Here is a 25540-nt window from a genome sequence, read left to right on the forward strand (position 1 = left end):
CTAAGGATCTTTATTGTCTCTTGGTCAGTTAAACTGGACTATATGAAGATGAATCAGTCACGGCTCTTTGATTCGGATCTCCAAGCCGTGGCAATCACTAAAACTAGAATTTACAAGCACTTTGAACAGCCTCTACATCTTGTATAATGTGACACAAGTGAGCTCTGGATGAAGATGATAATCGTATCACTTAGGATGTTGGTGAGATGCAATGAAGCGGCGAAGACAGCAAGTTTAAATACACTGATTACATTTGAATGAGACTATACAGCACCTGCAGGTGAAAACGCTATTTCAGCGAGGAGATTAGACAAGGCTGAGTGTATGCAAAGTCCTGTCTCTGTGGGGTGTTTGTTCACATGTGTGTGGTTGCGGTTGTGTGCGCGTAAATAATGTTTTTCTTTGTTCAGACCTGCTTGTATCACCGGTTGACAATCCCTCTGATAATGTTACAGAAGCCAACCCACTCTAACCCCCCCTCCATGTCTTCTTTCTCTCTCTCTAATCTCAAACTCTCCCCAAGGGGTGTATGTAAATATTTAGCCCAGCCTTTGTTTCCTATGATGAGTCCCCGGATGCAGCTACTTTGTGTTGGCACTGGCACCCTGTGTCGCCGCTGAGACTATGTTGGAATCATGTCATGTTGTTACTGGCTTTCTATTAGCATTTGCTTATTTTACACATCTTTCATCAACAGTAGATTTGTGCAAAATTAACCCGCTAGACCTTGGATATCTCAACCTGTAAATAGCTGTCATTTCACAATTAACAGGATGCCCTTGTTGGTCTGGCTGGCATGGCTGTGTGTGAGTATCAATTAACCCTTCATTAAGCTCCACACCCCCATAGTTACTGTTGCATGTCAAGCTTTCCTTTCTGGCACTGCACATACTGTATATGATATTGTACTAAAAGACTGAGGCCAAAGCTGCATGTCCCACACAAGGAGCCAGCATCCTCCCCAGTTAATGATCCATTTAGAAGACTATTACCGCTACTTATTTCATCCTAACATAACTCTGTTTGGCTTACTTCCTGTTAAATGTTAGAATAGGATGAGGGCTAAACAAATAAGATCTGCTAATGTTAGCCTAACTCTGATAGCATGAAGGACCAAAGCTGCTGTGCTACCACACAGTAAGGAAATGCTACACAGTGGGTGTGCAAATCTTGAACAGGGCTTTCTTTTTAACGTAACCTGTAACCCACAAACTAATGTAACTTAGATTGTTACCACTGTAGGTAGGTAGTAGGGGTGGAACAGTTCACAAAATTCCCGGTTTGGTTCATATCACGGTTTTGGGGTCACGGTTTTCGGCTCGGTTCGGTTCATTTATGTTACAGAACCGAATGTCCTGAACCGAAAGGTTCGGGTCAAATACACGAACCGTTCCACCCCTAGTAGGTAGTAAGCTAGTTAGCCGAACATGCTAACGTTTGCAGTTTATGTTACAATACATAAACACACTGTTTTATCCATTGTTTTTTACGAAAGACTAAAAAAAATAAAAATAAAAGACACCACCCACCAAACACTTTAAATGCAGAGCCGCATGCTTTGGCATGTGGAGAAATCCAAAGCTTAACAGACTCGCCTAGTTACGGTTGCTAAGCTTTGGTTGAACAATCAAGCGGTCAATGTGCTGTTGCATTCACAGAATGAAAATCCTATGATTCAAAGGAAATCTTGTAAAAGCAAATTGCAAATGAGGCTTCGAAATTCTTGTTTTTGGCTGATATAGAATCACATATCACATAGATATCACATGGTGGACTGTGTTTTTTGTTTTTTTCTGTTGGCGTGATGCAGTGCCAAGCGCTGGTAGACAGTCAGAGGCAGTATATGCCATCAAAGCAGGTGGCAGATTAGCTGTATACATGTTGTCCATTGCTGACACAGTCATCTGTCTCTTTTTCTCCTCCGTCTCATTGGGACAGAAAACCTCCCTGAGTCACTAGCTTCACAATAGCAGTCAATGTTTCTGCTTTTTCTGCGTCTGACTGGACTCCTCTGGAGGCTTCCAGATTCCTATTGAACTACGAGAGGCTTCTGGTGTGTTGTGTCTTATCGAGCTCCTCTGAGGGGCTGCTGCTCCCTATGTGTTCTCTCTTATTGAACTCTTCCTGGGGCCCGTTGAAGCCGGGTCTGCTCGGCAGAGCCCACTAATATTCCTTAATGATGTGGCATCTGTCTCTGTCAACTTCCGCGCCGCAGTAGCCAGACGCGGCCTATTGTGGCTGACTTCACAACGAGATAAGCAGTCCTCTCTCGTAGACACAGACGAAGGGACAATAACATCAACACGAACAACTACCAGCGAACATAGTGAAAAAGTCAACAAATAAGTCTTTATAGAAAGTGGCAGAAATCTTTTTCATTTGTTATCATTTTGACTGTTTTGACTTTCCTCTGCTGCGTCGATGACAAGGGGAACATTTTAAAACATTTTGGGTTTGTGCGATAGCGAGTTGGCTTTTTAAATTTTATGCCGCATCAACATTTTTTTTTTTTTTTTTACAATGCTACTGAAGTTGAGGAGTACGGGGGTTGGCTTGCAAAACAGTGGACTTGTGTCACGACTGAGTGTCGGGTGCCAGCTGATTCTGCATAGCACTTTTTAACAGTAATTTCTGGAGCCTCGCCACCCTCTGTCTTCCCATCTGTGTGTTTACAGTGACACTCAGAGCTTGGCACACTGGAACCAGTCATCATGGCTAATGATGAGAATGTGAGTATGTGTGACATGTTCTGTATATGAGCTGCACACAGGGCGCGAATGTGAGTTTGAGCATGTCTCACTGTGTGTGTGATTTTTTTTTTTCCCAGTGTGTACTTGACTGTCCTGACTGCCAGATAAAGCATATTGGTCGCGATTTGGCATAGTCGCTTCTGTCGTATCCTGTGTGAGCGTCAGCAGCAGAAGGTTCGATTGGCCGTCGGTGGCGCTCTGCAGAGCCACCTCTCCTCTTTTCCTGTGAGAATGACGGGCCTACACAGAAAGCTGTCCAGGCGTCACAGCCTCGAGCCAACAGCATAACTGATTAACACTGCTAAATTGCTGCGCAGCCTTTCCAATCCATGAATTATCATTCCGCTTTACAGAAAGGACGGGCTCCACAAAACAGTCACATCCATTTTCTTCTTTTTTTTTTCTCTCTTTTGAGTGCTATTTTTTATATTGTAAATTGCTGCTTAGAGCTGACATGGCTGTATAATGTAAATAGGACTTAAACTTGCCCATAATCTTTGAGTGGAAAAAAACATCAATCATCAACATGCTTTCAAGTAAATAAATGGCTACGCTGGCGGGTATTTGTTCCCTTTAGAATAGCTTGTTTGTTCTATTGTGGGGACGTTCACTGCGAAGGCGGTACTATATACAGTGGTTGAGAGGAACTTAGTACATTTACTTAAAGGCCTATATTATGCTCATTTTCTCATCTGTCCGCCTGAATATGCCTGTATTTACCCTCCGTCTGAAACGCTACGTTTTAGCACATTTCAACAGAATTGCAACGGAATTGCGTTGCTAGGCGACAGCTTGGGTCCATGTTTTTACTACCTGTCAGCTGGTGTCATTTACATACACTGCAACCGGAAACAAACTGGGTCACATTTAGAATGTTCACATTCAAAACCAAAGAACTTATATTGCTAAGAAGAGAAAGTCAATTGTTCGTTCCAATGCAACTTAGCCCCCAGCGGCAAAGCTACGCCTCCGCCATTTTGGACTGTAAGCGGCTACCGGACGCTGGTAAAAACGTCCGCCTATAAAGTACCATACAAAACTAAAACTAAATTATTTCTATTCTGTTGTCATAATTATAATGTTTCTAAAAATGACCTGTGTTGAACATTAAAAATATTATAAATATGCATACTATTATAACTATTTACTTACTTATTTATTTATTTAACTTTTTTAGTATAAAGTGAGCGGTGGACATAAGTGGAAGTTAGAAAAATCCAGCACACAGATTTTGAGAGCAATCTCAAACCTTTTCATGTCAAGGACCTCCAAAGTCGATGTTTAATAGACCACAGACCATGAATGTATAAGAAGTTGTGTCCTGTGCTTTTGCCCTACATATTGGTAAATAGACTACAACTACATTAAACTCTGTTTATGTCATGCTACTAGCACTACTAGCCACTGGCCGATAGCCGGTTGTTTGGGAACAGAGACGTTAATACATCCACCACGGTACAGGCTTACAGTACACAGCCCATGGGTGTAGTATAAGATAATAAAAGTGATGAATTACAGCCAATATATCCATTATTACAGCCGCATACAGCTGGCAGAAAGCTGGCAGAACTGGATATGTCTTATGAGCGTGTTCGCACTGGGAAGTTGATTTACATCGAAAAAATAGATCCTCTGATTTACAGACGTCTCTTTATACATCCATGGCTATGGACCCACTGGTGTTTTCAGTCCAAAATGGCGGCAGCGCAACTACAGCGCCATCTAGCAGACATTGTCAAAAAAACACTGAGCTTCTCCTCTTTGCGTCTATACTCTTTGTTAAGAAATGGTCTTCATATTGTATATTTGTGACATCACAAAATTATAGAAATCCTGACAGTTTGTTTCAAAGTTTCTGAATACGGGCTGTTTATTCCTCCATTGATTGAGTGCTTAGATACTTTCACAGTATTTATATAGCACTTAAACCTGCTTCATAATAATTAAAAAAAATCACTTTTTACAATATGGGACTTTAAGTACTGCACATAAGTACAATTTTGAGGTAGAGTACTTATCTCCAGTGATTCTTAAATGTAGTTGGAATGAATAGTAGTTTTGCTGTAGATAAAGAAGATAAACAATCATACCGAATTTGCTCTTAGACATATTATAATAATAATAATAATAATAATAGCAAGATTCAAATTTTACAACCATAATCAAATGTTTTTTTTAATTTCTTCTGTTTTTTTCCTGTTGCTGTTTATTTTGTACCTACACGTGATTTGCCGCAGCTCAAACACTGCATATGATTATCGGTAAAGTTTCCTGCCACTCTGCTTGTTTTTTCCCCTCCTGTAGCTGCCCCATTACCTGTGAGTGAGTCAAGCTCTAAAGCCCTCAAATATAATTTCAGGCGGGCTGATGTGCTTATGGCCCTTCAGCGATGATGGTCACTCATCTCCAACCTCTAGCTAAAGGGGATTTAAAGCTCCTCAGGCCTATCGTGGCCAGCATTACCATGTGCTGTCGGTCTGCGGCAGGCGCTCCTCCAGCCTAATGCTCATTGGCCGGCTGCTGCTTCCTGGGCTGGAGCTCTGTCTGGTTGACAGCACAGCTCAATCTTCTCCCAGAGTGGACAGGGACCTCATCTGCCCGTTACAGGAGCTTGTAATAGCCAACCTGTCAGAGAGATGAGCACCCTACAGTACTATCCATCTTTATTTGTCTCTCTTTGTGTTGTTATTAGTCCATGTAGAGCGATAAAAAGAATAAAACAGACACTCCTCGGGCAAACATCCGTAGCGTTTCACACACAAAATGGCAGAGTAACTGATATCAGTGCTGTTTACACGGCAGTACAGGATATACAATAGACATAGGTCACTGGAGAAGAGGACAAAGTGTGTAGGAGGATACTGTACACTGCTGTCGTGCCCATTTACACTTAGAGAGCACCTGCCAGCTTGGCTATATGATACTGTTCTGTCATCTGTTAGCTTTATGTACAAATAGTGGTGGGCAAACATGGACAGAATTATAATCACAATAACTTTCAAAGCTTGAAATCTTTATCAGTATTAGGGGTGTTGCGATATAAACCAGTATTGACAATAATCCTGATATTTAAAAAATGAAATGTTCATATCATGTTAATAATACACATATGATAATATTGTGTAAATAATATAAATCAGTTTATATAGATACAGTTATGGTTACAGGCTCTCTCTCCACCTCCCTACACTCGTATTTTGAGTGTAATTCATTGCCAAAAAGAGACAAAATGCACAATAAACTAAATTAAAGATGAATTTGACTGACAGCATTATGATTATTCTTTAAATTAATTAATACATTTTTTATTTAATTTGTATAGATATCGCGATGTTATCATTATTGTGAACTATTTTGGTCACAATAATCGCATAGTGAAAATCTGATATGATATCAGTATGGTATGATATTTTGTAAAAAAAATTGAAAATGCTTGAGTGAAGTTGTTCTATCTGTATTTTTAGTATGACAAAATCTTAACATTTTCACATAGTCAAGATAATATGCTGTGACAGATTTTGGTTAAATTTAACTTGTTATTCATCAGAACTATGTGACACAGTATCTCAACAGGATCTATACATGTCAGTGGAGAATAAATTGTAATCTGTAATTTTTGCCTGGACCCTACTAGAGTTTAATAGTTGCTCTGCTTTTATTTGAGACCTGGGTGTTGGTGTGCATTTACCAAGTAAGCTTGTGTTGCAGCAGCTTATTTTCATACAATTTGGACCACAATGACAGTGGTTGACTTAATTTGTCAGTGGTTTGCTTGCTCTGTGCTTTGAGGAGGTAATTAAGCAGTGCATGTTCCAATAAGGCTGTTTGATGATTGTAGTAGCAGAGACTGCACAATTATACGCACATCAGAATGATTTAAAATCCCTAAATATAGTAGGAGAAGTATTGGAAGATGCATTAAAAAGTATTTTCCCCCCAGAGAATACTCCCTCAGCTCCTTTTTTTTCCTGAAAAGGGTTCACAAAAACAAAAAAGTGGACTTTACTGCGTATTATGATAAATGAAAAATAGTTTTGGAATCCCTACATGAAGCAATATGAGTCTTATTGATCTCTGTCTTTGTCTTTTGTGTTTTGTTTCTAAGCTCAGAGTAGAGAGGGCTCTGCCTGTAATGTCCCGGAGACGGCCATGAATCTTCCGCAGTGAGGCAGACCCAGAGAGCACTACCACACATTAAGGGAATGAATATTGATTTAAAAACAAATTTGACATGGTTTTTAAATCGACTTGAAAAATGCATTGCTTAAAAGAGTCAGGGGTTTGTAGTCTGTCAATGGAGCGGAGAAAACTTCACTCTTGTTTTATGGTTTAATAAGATTCCATTAATGGCTTCTTCCACCTTGAGAAAAAGCCCAATGAAATGCTGTGTGTGTCGCTGTGTGTGTCGCTGTGTGTGCGCAAATGTGTGGGTATGTTCGTAAACTTCATGTGCGTAAATACTCATGTGATTATTGGTCTCAGGTATGAGGGCTGCCTCGTTCAGAACCGAGGGGTAATGACTCATTTTTTTTTGTGTGTGTACGTGCATGGACTGCTGAATTGCAGACTAATGACTTTTTTCAGGATGAGTACCTGATAGAAACAACACTAAAAGAATTGAACCACCTGTTCCACTCATCAAAACACATTTTAAAAGATTTCTTTTTTTGTCGCGTTGTGATGGAGTATGCAGATTTCACCTTCACATTTCACTTTGAGAAGTAGTTTAAAGTGTTGTTTGAAACTAAGCAGGATCCTTTATCCCTCAGAGGGCGGCCAAAATAAGACACCAGGCAATCTCGTCAGAGTGCTCGGCTGGCATGGTCGGAGCTTCTGGGGCCAGGTTTGCCTGCTCAGTGGGCCAGTGGAGGGAAACTGCCTCTGGCTGCCTGCCCAGCCTTCAGCTCGACAGAGACAGATCGTATGGACGCCAGTGTTTTCTTTTCCTAATTGCTGCACATCAACACATCAATCCCACACAGACATAATATTTCATACCAAAGCAAAAGATTGTTACTTTGGCAAATATGAGAATGTTTGGTTTATATAAACAATCATGACGCTCTCGCACGATGGACTGATTTCAGTCATGTTTTATCTAATTGACGTGAGTGCTGTAGTGTGCGGGGATTAAATATCAAACACCCTGGATCGTCACTGATGGGCCTCAATAGCTAATTGATTCATAACCTTAATCACATGATAAATACAAACAATAATCTGCTCATTGTGAACAGACATGACTGATCAGCCCACAAGAAGCAGGGGTCCTGCAGGAGAGCGCAGTGCTGCGATTTTTTTCAATAATTTGCTTTTTTTTCAGTGCATAATAATTACTTGCACTTTGTTGTCAAAATAAGTATAGGGTGTCCCGAGCTTTATTGGATGTTTAAAGGTGGTTTGAAATTCAGATCATTAATAGAGCAGCAAACAACTATTTGCTATGTAAAGATATACAGTAGAGGAGTAATGTCTACCTGAGCAGAGAATGAAGTCGCTCTTGTGCATGTGTTGTAATCTGAGCTTCTCCGTGCTTTGTTTACATAGCCGGTCTGGTCGTGCATGCATGTTAGTGCACGAGAGTCCCAGAGTGTGTGTGCCCCACTGGCGTCGCCACTTTTAGCTCCGTCAGCACTGTTGCCAGTGTTTGCACCGTTCCTGCTGTTAGCAGCGTTAGCTGCTAGCTGCCAGCTCAACCGTCGCCATGTTGAGAGCCGCGTGGAGGCATTCCCTCAATCATAGATATGCTCTCAATTCGAATTTAGCTCCTTTAATGACACATAAGAAAGCATTGTTTCACAGATGGATTCAGACTAGACTAATAAAATCAACAATTGATGCAGATAGTTAAGCTTTGCCTTATTTCACTTCAAACTTTGCCCAAATTTGCTAGTGGTGATCTCTGTAACTGGAATAAAAGTCATATTTGCGCACTTCAGGAGAAATGGTTATGTCTGGTTGTGTCACTTCAGCAAATGAAAACCAACCAGTGACATCATGCAGTACGGAACAAACATTATTAACCTCTGCTTCTCAACATTGAAACAAAAACAGCTTATTCCAGAAGTTTCTGGTCTAGTTGACATGCAATACACACGATGATGAAAAGCTTAAGGTTGTTAAATATCTGATTGCTCTATATCTGATATGGTTTGACCATTATACTTTTTTCCCAGAGACGTGTTACAGCCTAGCTCACAAGTTGTGATTGTATCTGCAATTTCTCATTACAAAGAGTTATTTTCTGCGTTTGTCATGCTGTGAGGCTCAGTGAGCAGCAACAGTAGGCGTGATATTAGATTTCATTGCTGTGCAGATGACACACAGTTTTACATCTATGTTTTGCCTGCTAATGTTGTACTAGACTCCTTCATTAACTAAAATCTGTGACATTAATCTACTGTGTGGTTGGCATATTACTCAGGCCTGAGAAGAGCTTCGGTGAAGGAGATGAATAGATTTTTAATACTCACAAGTTTTGAACCACACATGAGGACTATAACAAAGAACATTTGACCACCTGAGAAAAACCAACATGCTTATTGACCAACTGCTTTTGATGAAAGCATTAACAAGCAACATCAGGCCTTGCTAAGAAAACAAAAGGAACCTGAATTCAACCTCTTAAAAATTCATAGCTTCTTAAATCCAAGATTTCACTCATATTAACTATATTGTTTGCGGATTTACAGCCAGTGCTAATACCTGCAGCACCAGTATGTAGGCTAAACCAGCTGCCTGTCAGTCACATTTTCCGTGTTGCGCCTCACCTCTCAATGTTAAGTATCAGGTTTTTAGTTGATGCTTCCTTTAGCTGCTGTGTCTTCACACTTGCTTTTGCTACTCAGACTTAAACTAAAGCTTAACATGTACCTTTTTGTTCTTGATTTCACTGATTTTCAATTGTAGTTATTCTCTGTGAAGTACATTGCGTCATATCATCATGTATGAAGAGTTTAAAGTGTGTGTAATTGCTTGAGTAAATGATTGAAGAAGTGTATTTATAGTACCTAACACTAAGGGCAGTTAACTAGACACACAACCTGAGTAAATGCAGCATTTAAGCCCCGCGTTTAAGATTTAAAAAGACCCTAATTGCTTTAAAATATTCAACAACAACAGGCTTTTCCTCAGTTTTCTTCAGAAGGACTATACAAAATGGTTTTATGGTGTGAAAGTGGGTCTTGCGGTGTCTTAGGGCAGCGGGATAAGTGGTAATCCCTCGGGTGGTGCTCTGTTGTAGACTACAGATCCTATAGAGCTCGGGCCGCTGACTCAGCCTTTACAATTCTTCCAGGGGGAGCAGACTAATCTCCAGAGTACTTTCCTCTGTCAGCGGTCCAAGCATCTGTCGTTCTGCCTCTGGATGCTACTTTCCAAACATCCCAGTCCCTTGTGGCATCCCAAACCCAGTTCTCTTACTTTTTTTTTTTTTTTTTTTGTGGTTTGCCAAGTCTGCGTCTGTTTGGGTCTTACCTGATTTCATTCAGGTAACGCCCCAGTAAGAGCGCTTGATATATTGCTGTTTCTGAGTGAAAGTGTTGTAATTCCTACTTGCACTTTAACTAGGGGATTATGGGCATTCATAGGTTGCAATAATTCTCCGGCCTGTTTGGTTTAGGGTAGCCTTCAGTGACCTGTTGGATTAAGTCACAAAATGTGTTGTTGCCGAGCTGTAAATAAGACTGCTTGTGTTAGTTCCAAAGGACTTAACATTGTGGAGATACAAGGTGTTCACCCAGCAGTGAGGATCTGCTGGAGTTTGCATTTATTTAATTTGATCCTGACTGCCAGACTGCAGCTGGCTAGCTAAGTGCTTTGCCATTAGGGCTCTGTTCTGTGTTTAATTCTGCTACAGTGCTGAGGCTTATGGGTATAACGCCAGGCTGCATACTGCCTGCTCTACAGTAAATGTTTACCATCTTGTGTGCTACCTTGAGAATAATCAAACCGCTCCTCTGTGGTCTTCTTAATTAAACTAATGGCTCCGGTAATCTGACCTCTGATTCCCTGTGTTCTCCATCTGCAGATTTATAATGAGAAGAAGAGCCAGTTTGAAATCAAGAGAAACAACCCCAAGGACTTGGTGGAGAGAGTGGCACGGGACATCTCCAAGCTGCTCAACAGTAAGAGGAAAGCCCTGGAGGTAAGAGGATGATGCACCTGTGTACAAACATGCACCATAAGATATATACAGTATATATAACATAACACACTAAACAAGCCGTCATTAAATCCTCTGAGCTCTGATATATTCAAGACTCGTGAGGAGAATCTTCTGCTTATATTAGCTGAGACGGATATATATATATATATATATATATATATATATATATATGTTAGGGCTGTCAAAGTTAATGCGATAATGACGCGTTAACGCAAATGTGTTTTAGTGCCACTAATTTCTTTAACACATTAATGCAATCGATCTTTCAGAGGTTGTAGCGGGCTCAGTTTTAGATCTAGAGTGAATATATTGACATCATATGAAACGACAAAATCTAAGGAATCCATTGGTACCAACCTCATATCCACCAAAGCAGCATATTTGCCAACTCCCATGTTGATAAGAGTATTAAATACTTGACAAATCTCCCTTTAATTCATATATATATATGAGATAATTATTTTTTGCATTTTTTGCCCACTTTGTTTAATATTGGAGGCATATATTCTGAATGATAGTTTGTGTGATGCATGAGAAGACGGGTTATTACAGAGGTTATCATTTCAATGTCCTGCATTTTGGGGTATAATTATTATAATTATTACCATCGTTCTGCTCAGACAGCCCTGTGATTAGTTAAAAATTTGTTTCGCCCTCACAGCGGGGAACCTGTAACCCCTCTGAGAAGAAAAAGCAGGGAAGCTGATTGACAAGGAGGGAAATGAGAAAAGCACACACAATCAACTTTTAATTTCTAAAAGTCAGAGATAAAGAAAAGGAGCATTTGTGCTCATCCTCAAAGTTTGGATTCTAAAATCAAAATGTTGTCCCCTGTTTAGTAGTCTAGTCTCACTGTTTTGTTCAAATTATTTTCACACTTAATATCACAGGACATTTTGAGAGCATATCATTCCCAAATTACCTGATTAGAATTTGTATTTATCGCTATTTAAAGCTGAATTTGTTCTTTTTTTCCCACAATGGCAGTGAGGCGCTCCTTTTAATCAGTTTGGCGATTCTCATCATCTCCACCCACATACACACATACAGCTGCACACACGCATCTCTATACACACACTGATTCCTTTTAATCACTGTGATCATCTTTATCGTATCTTGCATGAGCTACACACCCACACTGAAACTGTTGAGGCTGTAATGTGCTATTGACATATCATTCAAACTTTACCCTGCATTTAGATATGTATAGGTTCCCTTTCACATACTGTACATACAAATAAGAAAAGCATTCATATCACAAAAAGCTTGGGCTTACACTACTGAATAGGGCTGGGAATCACCAGAGGCCCCACGATACGATATTATCACGATACTTAAGTCACGATACGATCTTATTGCGATTTTAAACGTATACAAACGATATGCTGAGTATTGCGATAAGATATATAACAATTTATTACCTTTTCTCAACTGCAAATTAATGCAGTTTGTCAACATCTGTTTTTATCTAATAAGATACAGTTTTCACTCCGTACATCTCAGAGTTTTCATTCACATATCTTGATGTCAGAGGTCAATGGACTCCTTTGAAAATGGCCATGCCAGCTTTTCTTCGCCAGCTCTAGTCGGGCCACTCTGTCAGTCATTTTGAAGGAGACACACCGATGCAGCAGACACAGACTTACTCATGTGCTCGGGTCTATTTTTCGTTTTACAAATTACCTGTAACTTTCCAAAAATAATTTGTTGTTTTTCATTTTTTTAATTATATAACTAATAATGTTTTGAGAAGAAATAAGTTTTCCTATGATGGTTGTTTCTTACAGTACTTTATTCAGTCTGTAGTCCTAATATGTTAAATAGGTTGGTACAGTAGGTTGAGGGTTAAACTTTATCAAGCCACTTTTTTAATTGACGTGACTGGGCTGTAATGTTTCTAAATGGCTTCTTAATTTGTTGGGTCTCCTACTGTCGGCTGCCAGAGTTTTCAGACATAAAATACACACTGGTCTCTCCTCATCTGCCACCGCCCTCATTATTATTTATATTTATATAAATGTAATTTATGGTGCTGTTGGATTGCTGCTAGACCGCCCTCTTGCAGGTGCGTGCGGGAGAGAAAACAGTTTTTAATTGCAGTAAAAAATGTTGTTTTTGAAAGGCTGAACGATGAAAGATATGGATTGAAGCAGAATATTTCATTAGATAAAAACATAGTGAATTTTGGAAATAATACAATCTCTCTTTTTTCAATACATTTTGACTTTTGTACTGAGGACTGAGACGATTACAGAGACGGACGGAGCGCTGCGTTGCTCGTTCTGTGTGTGTTTGAGAGAGAAAGAGGGAAGAGAAGGTGGAAAGTAGGCTAGGTAGGTAGGCTACTTTGTCATATTTCTGTTTGATTACTGTGAGATGAGCACATTGTCTTGTTCATCTCCGAAGCAACGTCTGTTTGTTTTTTTTGTCCCTGTCAAATATCTGTCCATTCTGTAAACGTACAGACTACCCGTCTGAATGAACACCATTGCTACCATAGATGTATAAAAAGCCAATTTGTTTTACTGTTGCGTCGTGAAAAAGATCCCGACAGTCCGCTACAACCTCTGAAAGACAAAATAGTGGCTGGGCCCGGATTGTTAAGATCTTAATAGTTGATATAATAAAAGATCGATACTTGACATCCATGTATTAATACAATATTGCCACGCAAAATATTGCGATACTATGCTGTATAAATTTTTTCCTCCACCCCTACTACTACTAACACTGGTTTCATCAGTATTTGAATTTCATCCACATAGCACCTTATTTAAGGATGGGGACGACTGAGTGACTGTCCACTTTCCTTCCCTCTGTTTCTGCCCAGATATGGTCACTCAGGGCGAAAGCATTGACAGTTTTTAACACAGTTGAAGCCTTATAAAAGGGGCAGAAGTGTATATCTTTTAAGAGCATGAGGTCTTGTGGGATGAGGCGCTATCATGCCAAGGAGCAGAAGTCTCTCAAAGGCACGGTTAATTCTACAGCTTGGATCCTAAAAGGGAGGAAGGCGTTGCTGCACGTCTCCTGTGGTCATCTGTAGGATTGGATTTGGAATGGCAACTGACCCTCCACCCCCGTTTTTTGGAAAAAGTGGAGGCAGTACTATACCCCCACCTTCATCCCCTCCACCTCCCTCAACACACACACACACACACACCACAACCCCCCCACCCTAACCTCCACAGGCCACACTGTCACCTCACATCCTGTCTGGGAGATTCACTCAGGAGGGAGGAAATGAGGTGAAAAAAGAGAAGGGCTGGAATGAGAATGTCTCCCTGGGGCGTGGAAAAATCAAGAAAATGATGTTCAGAAATTCATAGATTTAAAAATGAGCAGCAAGCGGGAGGGAAGGAGAGAGGGAGCGGGCGGGGTCGGGGTTGATGGAGGGAGAGAGTTTTGGGGAAAAAAAAAAAATCAAAAGCAGAAAGGAGAGGAAAAGAGAGCCAGGTGATACAAATGAAAGAGAGAACGAGCAATGCAAAGAAATAGGGATCCATTATGTCATTATAGAATACAAATCTTGACAAAAAAGTATGCAACAAGTTAATATATGTTCTATTTAGGCAGGTTAGGATTATGTTTTTTTTCTACTACTAAATTAAAAATTCAAGACTGTAGGCGAATAAATCCATGTGGACTTATTATTCATACAGGGAGAAAAGTGAAAGCCATGTCTTAATGCAGTCTGTAGATAAGAAGGTCTCAAACTCGGCTCAGCGCAGTATTGACAGCGTTTTATATTTCAGCCTGTTTCTACCCCCTGTAATGGTTATTTAGTCCCAAATATTCCCTGCCACACATTTCAAAATAAGAGTGTGTGTGTGTGTGTGTGTGTGTGTGTGTGTGTGTGTGTGTGTGTGTGTGTGTGTGTGTGTGTGTGTGTGTGTGTGTGTGTGTGTGTGTGTGTGTGTGTGTGTGTGTGTGTGTGTGTGTGTGTGTGTGTGTGTGTGTATGTGTGCGCGCATGCAAGAAGAAAATTATTCTTCTGCAACCTATTTAAATACTGCTTGGGGTGATTCGTTGTAATTCATGTTTATATTACTAATGAGAAAATACACATTGACTCTGAATACTCCGTTACTGATATAAAGTGGGGAAGGGAAGCATTTCTTAGCGCTCTGGATTTAGCCTTAATTCCTAAATTAGCAACACATTTTAATCATTTAAATGCTCTGCTTATTTGGAAAGGGGTGAAAAGAAAAATCCAGTAGGTGAGCATTCATTTGTTTACCTGCCTGGGCTCACGCATGGAGCCGGGGTTATTACAGTGAACGAGATGCAGTTTGTGGCGCGCAACGGTCGGAAAAGACAGCTTAATTAACACAAAGAGTGCTTTTGTGTCCTGCATTTCAGCTATAATATCCACATTTGGCATAGCTAATACAGCGACGTGTACTTGCTTTCACACAACCAATATCAACACAGTATCTAAAAGTCTATAAAGTATAATTCAAAATGCCATGTACTGAATGGTCCCCTCGTCCAAAAAATAGGAGGCTGCATAAGCTACTTTTTTGTCGAAAGCCTCCCCGATGTTTATTCTTTTCCTTCCCTTGTCTTAATCTCCTCCACTCCATGTCCCTGTCTGATCTCTCTTTCTTGCCTCTGGCTCCAGCCGTCGTCTCAAACAATGATCTGATTCTCAGGTCGGTGCCAAAATTAAAATGTAACACAAACCCCGGTAGGCTGACAGGCTCGCATGTTGCCGCTGAACACTTTATGTGAATCTCTTTGTCTTCAGAGGCAGGTTGAAATATGATCCAGGAAATCTCCCTCTGATGTTTAACATTTCAGCTTATTTCAGTGGCTCTGTGAGTGGCAGCTGACACCTGGACTCATCTGTTTTTATTTGAGGGTTGATGAGCTGACTTTGCGGCCGGTCAGGTTTGGATACAGTAATTTAACCCAAGGGTTCTGTGTGTTGATGTTTTGCAGTTCTGTGTTAGTTCCATAATACCCATCTTTTGTTTGTGGCACATTTGAGCAGGAACTGAAGTGCTCTTAAAGTCATACCCTTGTGAAACTTAAGTCTTTTAGAGGACTGTTTGCTTTAATTTTACAGATCCCTAATTTTCGAATAATACCCTAATGATTTCCAGGTTTCCTGAAAATGTCATTTGGTACTGATTACAGGATGAATAGACACCTTAAATTACCTATTCTAATTGATTGCTAGTGTCTTTTAGTCCACAACAGGTCAGCTGAACATGCAAAAATGTGATATTTGTCTTCAAGCAAAGATACAATTCAATATCTGGAGAATAACATTTACAATGATTGAATGATGAATAATAATACATGAATATTTACTTATTCCTACAGTAGGAAACTATTTAGGAAATTGTTAGGAAAAAGGCCTCGAGCACAATTTAATGCCACTATTCCATCATATGCATCGATTTTAATTATTGCATATTTTAAGGAATTTGCCTGCCTGACTGTAAACATGTAGTGAATTATTGTAAAGAAGAATTAGGCTTCTGTTATTGATATTTAAAGCCACGCCTATTCTTTACTGATATTTTGTAATTAAGAATCAATAGAGCTTATTTAATATGAGCCCGATGGAGGCTACTAAGGCTGCATTCACACCAAATCAGGTGTTGCGGCGATATATAGAGCAACGGTTGTGGCGGTGCGGGAGTGTCACTTAATGGCCCACCAAGCAACTACATGACGATTACTGTCCGTCATGGCTGGGTTGTACAGTTCTGGATCGCCGGTTACGTAATTGGCCACCGCCGCCGTTTCTCCAAAAATGTATTCTTTATCAAACTTACGTCGCAGACCGCTTACAGTCCCCTTTACCTTGCAAGACAGCTGGATTCTCGCGATGTCATGAGATCAGGTGAAAATCCAAGGATCACAAATCCAACGAAAATCCACCTTGTCAGGCTTCAAGTAATGCGTCTGGCAAGCCAAATCACGGACCAATCAGCATCCGGTGAGGAGCTACTGGCAGCTACGGGCGTGGCTTATGTGTGTGTGAGACGACATGGAGGGGACCATACACCTATCTCCCGATTCGATACGTATTGCGGTTCTACAAGTATTGCGATTTATTGCGATTTTTGTTAACTTTTTTAACACTAGACCATGGGAAAAAGTTAAATCATAAACTTCTAGGGACTTTTACTTTGGAAAATATCCAAATTGATACAGTAAAAATGTTTGATTTTCAGCATGTATGTCAAATATATCAGTCATTGTCAGGCATCATTTATTTATTTTTTTCAAGCAACCCCAAAATCAAAGAATAAAGACATTTCCCTCACAAATTAGTGGTATTTTGTTATTAATTTATAAGGGACATGTAATATTTTATACTTCTGGTTGAATATAATCAAATCAATCTTATTTCCATATATGTATTTTGTATATACAGTTCCCTTTGTTAACACCTTATTCTGAAAACCGGACGTCACATGTGTATACTTCTGCTAACTTCGCTAAGTGCGTCGCTAGCTTCTACTATTAGCTCCGTTCTCTTTATACATCCATGGTCAGCTCCATCGGGGACGTTTGAATGCATTTAACATAAATATCAGTATATGGGTGCTCTACTGTTGTAGCGTCGGACGATTTGACCACGGAGATGAGAGTGGCTACTGACTAGACCACACGTTACCGTAATACGATAACGTTTCCCCCTCATTCTCCTCAAATCACCGACTGGATATACTGTATACTTACTATACAACTCTGTTGCTTGATTATCTTAGCTCATATTAGTCGAGAGGTTACAGTATACTGTGCCTGTATCAGCAGCTCTGTGAGTGTTTGTGTGCATGCGCACATCACATGCACCAGTGTGCATGTGCTTCTTTGTGCTTTCTCTGTATCTTGCTACGTGCTATCGGAGCAACAGGCTCCCACCTGAGCGATGATACAAGAGTGTCTGTCTGACAGGCCTTTTAACCCAGAGCAGCCAGAGAGAACACAGCCCTCCATGTAACCTGTCATGTGTATAAAACCAAACAGGTGTGATAGACCTCCCAGACTGATCTGAGCCCTCATCCCTTCCTGCGCTGCTCTTTGTGATGCTCCATATGATCGCCACAGAGGCCTGAGATCAGTTGGGCCCCTCAGAACCATCTGAGGCAGCACAACATCCTGTACGCTGTCAGTCAAAGCCAGGCAGAGTTGAGCTGTCAGTCAGGCCCGCTGCTGGGATTTTCCCGCCTCGGGGAGGGAAGATGAGGCCAGGAGCTGCAGACAGAGATCATGTTACATTCCCATCAGCTGCTGCACAGCAAAACTCCCATTGTCAAAGCTCTTAAGTTATGATTTCACAGAGGGAACTGGTGGAATAGAGAGGGGGACTAAGGTTGGTCTAATCCAATTACACAGATCTCAATACTATTCCAATACCACTTAAAGGCTGAAGGATGGCTGCCTCTGGGCTACTCGCTGTTTGATGGATTCACACCCAGCACACTACTGGGTTGCTTGAGATGGTTGCAGAGTTAAAACCACGGAGATGAGACAGGAAGATGAAGGGACGAGGCCTTGTTGAATATTCTTAAAATATTACAGCCAAGGAAATGTACTGACAAGTGAGTGCGGAAACCTTAGCAGCAGGCGCACAGATACAATAAAAGGGAAAGACACTGTTAGCACTGAGGTCTTTTAGTCAAACAAGTGTGCATGCTGAGATCTGTGGTTCACTCCGCCGCTATGGAAATAAAAGATTGACCCATATAAATAGATATGATTCACTTTGAGGTTTGTGTGCAGCGCAGCGACAGTAAATATCTTTAGACTAGAAGTCAAACTGATGTGTAGAGTGTAGGCGCACCTGGGATTTTCATACCTGAGGTGTATTTGTACCCCGTCTAGCCGCTTCCCTGATGTCTTGTTGAGATATGTCACAGCATCAAAACGTTCCTATTGTATACTTTCGTCTAAATGGTGGTGCATGAAGGTGAAGGATCAAACTGCCTATAGTATGTTGTTACTGTTTTTGCTCATAAAGCAACGAACCGACAGACAAAGGGACAGAAAGATACAGAAAAGGAGGGTGATATTTAGTTATATTAGCTATATTATTGATATTGTTTAAAGAGAGACTGTCTGTAACGTCAAAATAAACAATTGAGTGTGAACATTCATTGTTGACCTTGGAAACTCCTCTAAACACCTTTGACTGTATAATTTAAAGGAGCTGGTTGGTGTATATTTTTTAACGTTAGACAGAGCCAGGTCAGCTGTCTCCCCGTTTCCAGTCTTTACGCTAAGCTAAACTAAGCTAAACTAAAATAAGCTAAGATAATTTAAGCTAAGATAAGCTAAGCGGTTGCTGGCTGCAGCTTTATATTGAATGTACAGCAATAAGAGTGGTATCGATCTTCTCATCTCATTTTTGGTGAGAAAATAAATAAACGTCTTTCCCAATATGTAGATCTATCTATTTATAACGGGCCGATCCTGACTCAAATAGCTGGATCGGATATCGGTGACAATGGGGCCGATCTATTCAATTCAATTCTATGTTTATACACTATACACATTATATACTGGAATTTCAATTCCTGTTTAAGTTTTGACCAATTTGTTGCTGCATTAAAAAGGTTTACACCTGAATTGTAATTCCCGTTGATTTTGAATATTTTCTTGTCAATTTCTCGTTGTCGATTCATTATTTTAATGAAAAATAAGTTGAAGAAGATTAATTATACACACATCACATAGGTGCAAAGCTCTCAGAACAGCGTCAGTAAAGTAAAAAGGTCTGCACACACTACTCCATGCCACAATATTTTTATTGACTACGTTTCGATCCTGTTTGGATCTTCGTCAGGTCAAAATGTTTGAAAGTGTTTGATGGGTGTGGTTACCACTTTTTCAAACATTTTTAACCTGACGAAGATCCAAACGGGATCGAAACGTAGTCAATAATGAATTATAAATTCACTAAATTTATATCTATGTATTTATTTGTTACATTTTGTTTTACAAAGTTAAGAGGGCAATATTTAAGTCAAGCCTGATGTTGCCTTACACATAAAAGAATGATCTCAGTCATTTCCACACAGTGAGGCATACAGCTTATTAATTAAACACTGGTATCGGATCGGTACTCGGTATCGGCCGATACCCAAAGCCCAGGTATCGCTATCGGGACTGAAAAAGTTGGATTGGTGCATTTCTAGTAGTTTGTTACATCATATGTGTCAAAAAGTAATTTTTTCAAAAGTACACTGGGCTTCCTCTACAGTTACAGTAAACAAACCTGGGTTGATAATTTGCTGTTTTGTAGTAAGAGATTTTTCAAACCACTAACGGTACATTAACCTGCAGGCCTGTTGGATTGGAGAAAAACATAAAGCGATATTGAAGAAAATGGCGGACGGTGGGCAGGTTCTCTTTCGGGAATGACGGAGATGTTCTGTGACTTTTGCAGTCATGCTGATAGTGATTGTGAGAGATTGCAGGAGGGCTCGGACCGGACACTGTGCAGGGACAGCAAAAGTGTGCTTGACAGAATTAATCAATCAGACTGCGTGGGCCTCCGTCTCCTCCTGACCGTGGAAACCAAGACGACACAGCCGGGTCAGGGATGGGGAGGGACGGGCCGCTCCGAGTCATCTGTCATCACGTTACATCCATCAATAATTCACTGAGACATATACTGTCGCGCGTGACACGCACATCCAACATGCATACTGAAAGGAGTGTGAGCACGCACGTGTTGGCACAGGTGTGAACATTTGGATCTATTTGCCAGTGCTTAGAAATAACATCTGTATTACCCACTCATGTTTCCACTAAAAGAGACTGAAGGACTTATAGCAGACGTTGAACAGTTATTGAACTGCAACGTGGTAGCAGCAGGTTGTCGGTCATGCTCTTACTTTGCTTCCTCACTACCTTGTTTTCAAGTCAGTCTTTCTGACATTATTATGTGTTTTTGTTACTTGGCAACCATCATAGAAATGCACAGACCGATCGGCGGTTTTCAGCTGATCGGCCATGACCGGTGGTCATCCGATCAGTCTCATATTTCCGTTGTTTTTACTGGTCACATTTACACACGGGTGCCGCCACCACATATTAGATTTACGCTGTCACACAGCGGCACAGACAGTAATGTTACAGCTACACACACATACACGCAACATGTCGTCAGTGTGGAAGTTCTCCAGCGCGAGTGAAGAAGGCGTAAAGCTGCAATTTTTCACAACTGCAAGACCAAAATAAGCCGTGGAGCAACAACCTTAAAAACATTAGGAACAACTAACTTAATCAGACTCTTATTATATTGTAATTCATTCCCATGATGCTGCTCAGAGTAATCAGTGACCGGCTCGTCTGCTGACCTTTACGGAGCTAAACAGCTAACGTTAACGGAGGTTGCATTGCGTATTGGACTAAGGTAAATTCTAACGCTATCATGATATGTTCAAATGTAATCTTTTAAAATTTAGTTTGTGGCGAGAAACTTGAATAAATACAGGAGGAGATGTTTTCACAGCAATATAGAATAGATATTAGAGAGGGAATTATGACCTGTTCGACCTACTAACACTAACTCTAAGCAGCTTATAATATATTATTAAAACTACTAATGCCAAGACTTTATTTTAATCAAAGCAAGTATTTAAATAAAAATACAATAAATTATTTCCTAATCATTTGAATTGTGTGTTTTTATGCAAATATCCACTATAGATGACATTAACCCAGTAAAAGAATAACATTTAGATTTCTTTTGACGGTTTGCACTGACTTCGGGACGGTTTAAATTATTTATCAGGACGTTGGTAAAAACAGTTAGTCTGGAGCCTTTATGTCACTTACAGTTCTTAGAAAGAGAATCGGCAGGTCAAACTTTATAAAAAATTGGCCAAGAAAATGTAATCGGTACTGTACATCTCTGACTGTCAGTTTACCCTTCTAGTTTTGATCTCTGAATGAACACCCCAGAGCTGAACCAGCTTTGTGAGTGGTCAAAAAAAACTCCTGTCAACTCATTGTATATTCACACACTGGAGGATTGGCTGTGTAGTGTGAAGTAACTTCTCTCTGATTTCCCTCCCTGTTTCCACGAGGGAAATGTAGCTTTGGAGAAGTGGGGTGAAAAGGCACACTCGGCTGATGAGGTGCTGTCTTGCAGAAAATCTATCAAGACAAAAAGGAGGTGAAGCTGCCCACACTCTCCTTGCTCCGATACATATTTTATAAGGATAAAGACCGGTGTTTCAACAAATCTGTCTCCGTCAGAGAATTGCAGCTTTGATCATTTAGTATTTTCATAATTGATGAAAAGGCAGCAACTCTGTTCATTAAAATGATAAGTCATACTTTGTACAGTCGTTTGTTAATAGTGGGCCAGAAAGCAACAAGAAATCAACAGTTCTAATTATTGTTCCTGCACTGGGAGTAAAAACCACCTCCTTGGAGTGTGTAGTTGATGACTTGAGTCGTCATCCCAGCGCGATCTCAGACGCCTCAGTGACTGGCTTTAATTGAACAGGCATCCGGCACAAATAACCAATTTATAACAGCTAAATTTAGCCCTCGGTCTTTTAAAGGGCCACCGGCCCTAAAACCGAGGCTCCTGCTATCACACCACTGTGAAGCTGTTGTTAGTAGTGAGAGCTGTCACTCGGATCTGGATTGGCCCTCAGCGGTAGCGTACTAGAGCTAGAGGATTAGTAAAGTGAAGCCTCTATCTAATGCGGGTCTGGTTACTGATTTGAATACGGCCGCTGGCGATTCTTTTCAGTCAGTTATCCACTACTGTGCTGTGTTGCATGTTGCCTGCTGTGCTGGTAAATCAATAACTACTGTACACATCCTTTTAAAAGAGACCTTTAAAAATACTGCCAAGCTTTTTTAAATCACTTGAAACACTTCAATCCGAAGTTTCTGTCATTCCCAACAGCAGCAGTACGACAGCAGCTGGTGTGCCCACAATGAATTACACCACCGGCAGCAAGTGATTATATCCCTCCTGTTGGCGTGACGCGATGACAAATGAAGGAGTTGTCTCTCACTTTCAGAGGGAGCGAGATATCCCTGCAGCCTCGCTCCCCTTCGCACCTCATTCTAGGGGCGACGTTGAATTTTTATTTTTTAATTTTGCGAGAATATAATGGGAATGTGTGTGCTATGATCATAATTACCATCGGTGTTAAAGTAGTCTTCGAGCATAGAAGTCTGCACGGACATAAAACGTATCTTTATATCTTGTATCTTTACACCCCCTGCAGTTTGTTTTCCTCCTCTAACCCATCATTCATTCCTCTTGATGTCAGTCCGTTAAAGTCCAACCCTGCCCCTCATCGTAGCATTAAAACTTGATCCACACACTCACTATTAACCTCCCTGAGGCACAGCAAGCCACTCAGTAACAGCGAGCACCCCTCGATATGGCTTGTGTTCATTTAGGGAGCTTAATGAATTACAAGGGCTTCATAATGAGTGTGTCTGAGCAGTGCTGTGGGGAGGTCAGATGGTTTGAATAACTAATGAACCCAATCAGCAGTCAGAACTTTAACATGCGTGGAACATTTTGTGTATACGGTTGTAGAAGACATAGCTACATATTAGAACCCCAGCCCACCCACCACCACCACCACCACCACCACCACCGCTGCCGCCACCACCACCACCGTGAGACTCTAACAAAGTAATTTGGTTTTTCATTTCCTGTAGGCCTTTGGAGAGGCAGTTATAACTCTCAGGTCCCATCAGGGAAGTACAAGGGAAGTAGGCCGAGCTCTACTTGGGTAAAAATAGAAGAGAAAACTTTACAACTTGCAGCGTGCACTGATTGGCAAAAGCATATCAAATTTCTGTCGGTGTAGTTCAGAGAGATTCCATCAGGTTCCTGAGGACATACACCATTTGTGGTATCTTTTACGTACGCCTTTAGGGTCCCGTCCTGTTCCTTCAAACTGATGTTTTGAAGGATGTTTCGGCATTTCTTTCACAACTGCAAAAACCATTAAATATTAGAGGAAATGTTTGATGTTTGAAATGTCTCTGCAGTGTTTTTAGTGCACCTGATGGTTATTAAAATGTAACAAACATAGCAAAGGGACTGTATCTGTCATCTGGTTTTTATATCATCCGTCATAATCTGCCGTTTTATCGTCTCTGCGAACAATACAAAGCAATTTTAAATCAGATTTTCTTCCATAATGATTAGAGAACTACTCACGAATGTCAAGAGAAATTACATTTCCAGTTTGACTTCCCATTACCATCCAGTTCAATGAGGTAAACAGAAACTGGGAATGAACTATTTTATACTCATAGATGTTTTTAATATAAAAAAAAATTCCACAACAAGAACGATGCAGGTATAATATTCATCATCTTAGTTTAGGATGTGAGCATGCTAACATTTGCTAATTAGCACCGAACACAAATAAGCCTACAGCTGAGGCTGATGGGAATGGCTTTAGTAATGACCAGTATTTTGTCATAAAACCACGAATTGGACAAATCAAAATTTTTACCTGATGATGGTGCTAAATTAAACATGATCACCTAAATGATTACAATTCATCGTAACGTTAATGCACCAAATTCCATGGCAGTCCATCCATCCAATAGTTGTCACAACACTTCACTCAAAATCCTTAATGTCAACCTCATGGTGGCGCTAGAGGAAATATTCAGGGATCACTAAAGCCTTTATGATTCATCATCTGGAAACACTGAAATTTCATCAAGTATATCTTGAGATATTTCATGGGATAAATGAGCTTTGACCAGCTAGTGGTGCTAGATGAAAAAGCAGAGGATCACCAACGAAAGCAGCGTAGACCAAGGTGAAGCCAAAACATCTGGATCGCCCCCTGGTGGCTGGCTGCAGTATAGGTCATGAAGCCCGCCCCCTCCATGTTAGCGGATGGGACATGGGCCAAACTAAAAAGTCAAAGTACACGCCAAATAAAATTTTTCCCAAAGATGGTTTCTGTCATTTTAGGTAGTTCTTATCATGCTGATGTTTATTCAAGTATATATTTTTTTCTGATAAGTTTGGTTTTAATTAGTTATTTGATGCTATAAAAAGGGGGTGAGACGTCATGATTGACAGCTGCTCTGAGTAAATTGTACGAGAGAGAGGATGTAACTTGAACTTTCCATAACCATCATGAGTCTGTGTACTAGAACATGTGTCAATTGATCATAAATGTAGTTGTAGAGATATTATGGTTAGTTGTTGTGTCTTTCTTGCCAAACAGCTACCGTGGTGCTAACGTAGCTAGGTGGCTCTAACAAGCGCCGGCTATGCTCGGCTCGCTATTGGCTCATGTGGGGGGGGGTGGATGGGATCTCAATACCGCGGCTCCAGACCCCCCCCGATCACTACTGCGCAGATTCTGGCTCCAAATGATATAAAAATCTCAAGACGGCAGCTCCCATATCTGGGATATTTTTGCCTCACTTTTGTACAGTGGGAGAAAGTGTAGACGCGTCATCCATCAAAATATACAGTCTATGTTCAGCAGGCTTCATCCTCTGGGGGGCATGAATGTCTGTACAAAACGTCATGACAATCCATTTTCAGTTGTTGAGATATTTCAGTTTGGACTAAACTTTTGCACTAACCGACCAACAGACACACAGATATCGTTATCCCTAAAGCTGCATCACT

General features: G+C 40.6%; 1 protein-coding gene across 4 annotated transcripts in view; it reads left to right on the top strand.

The window, feature by feature from the left end:
• LOC141773060 (voltage-dependent calcium channel subunit alpha-2/delta-2-like) overlaps positions 1–25540 on the top strand; it is a 174815-nt gene that overhangs the window by 39270 nt on the left and 110005 nt on the right. For all 4 annotated transcript variants that reach the window (XM_074644714.1, XM_074644723.1, XM_074644729.1 and 1 more), the window contains exon 3: positions 10780–10896. In XM_074644714.1, the coding sequence (XP_074500815.1) occupies positions 10780–10896 (117 nt within the window). The remainder of the gene's footprint in view (positions 1–10779; positions 10897–25540) is intronic.

The sequence above is a fragment of the Sebastes fasciatus genome, chromosome 1 (assembly GCF_043250625.1).
Source record: "Sebastes fasciatus isolate fSebFas1 chromosome 1, fSebFas1.pri, whole genome shotgun sequence".
NCBI classification, from domain to species: domain Eukaryota; kingdom Metazoa; phylum Chordata; class Actinopteri; order Perciformes; family Sebastidae; genus Sebastes; species Sebastes fasciatus.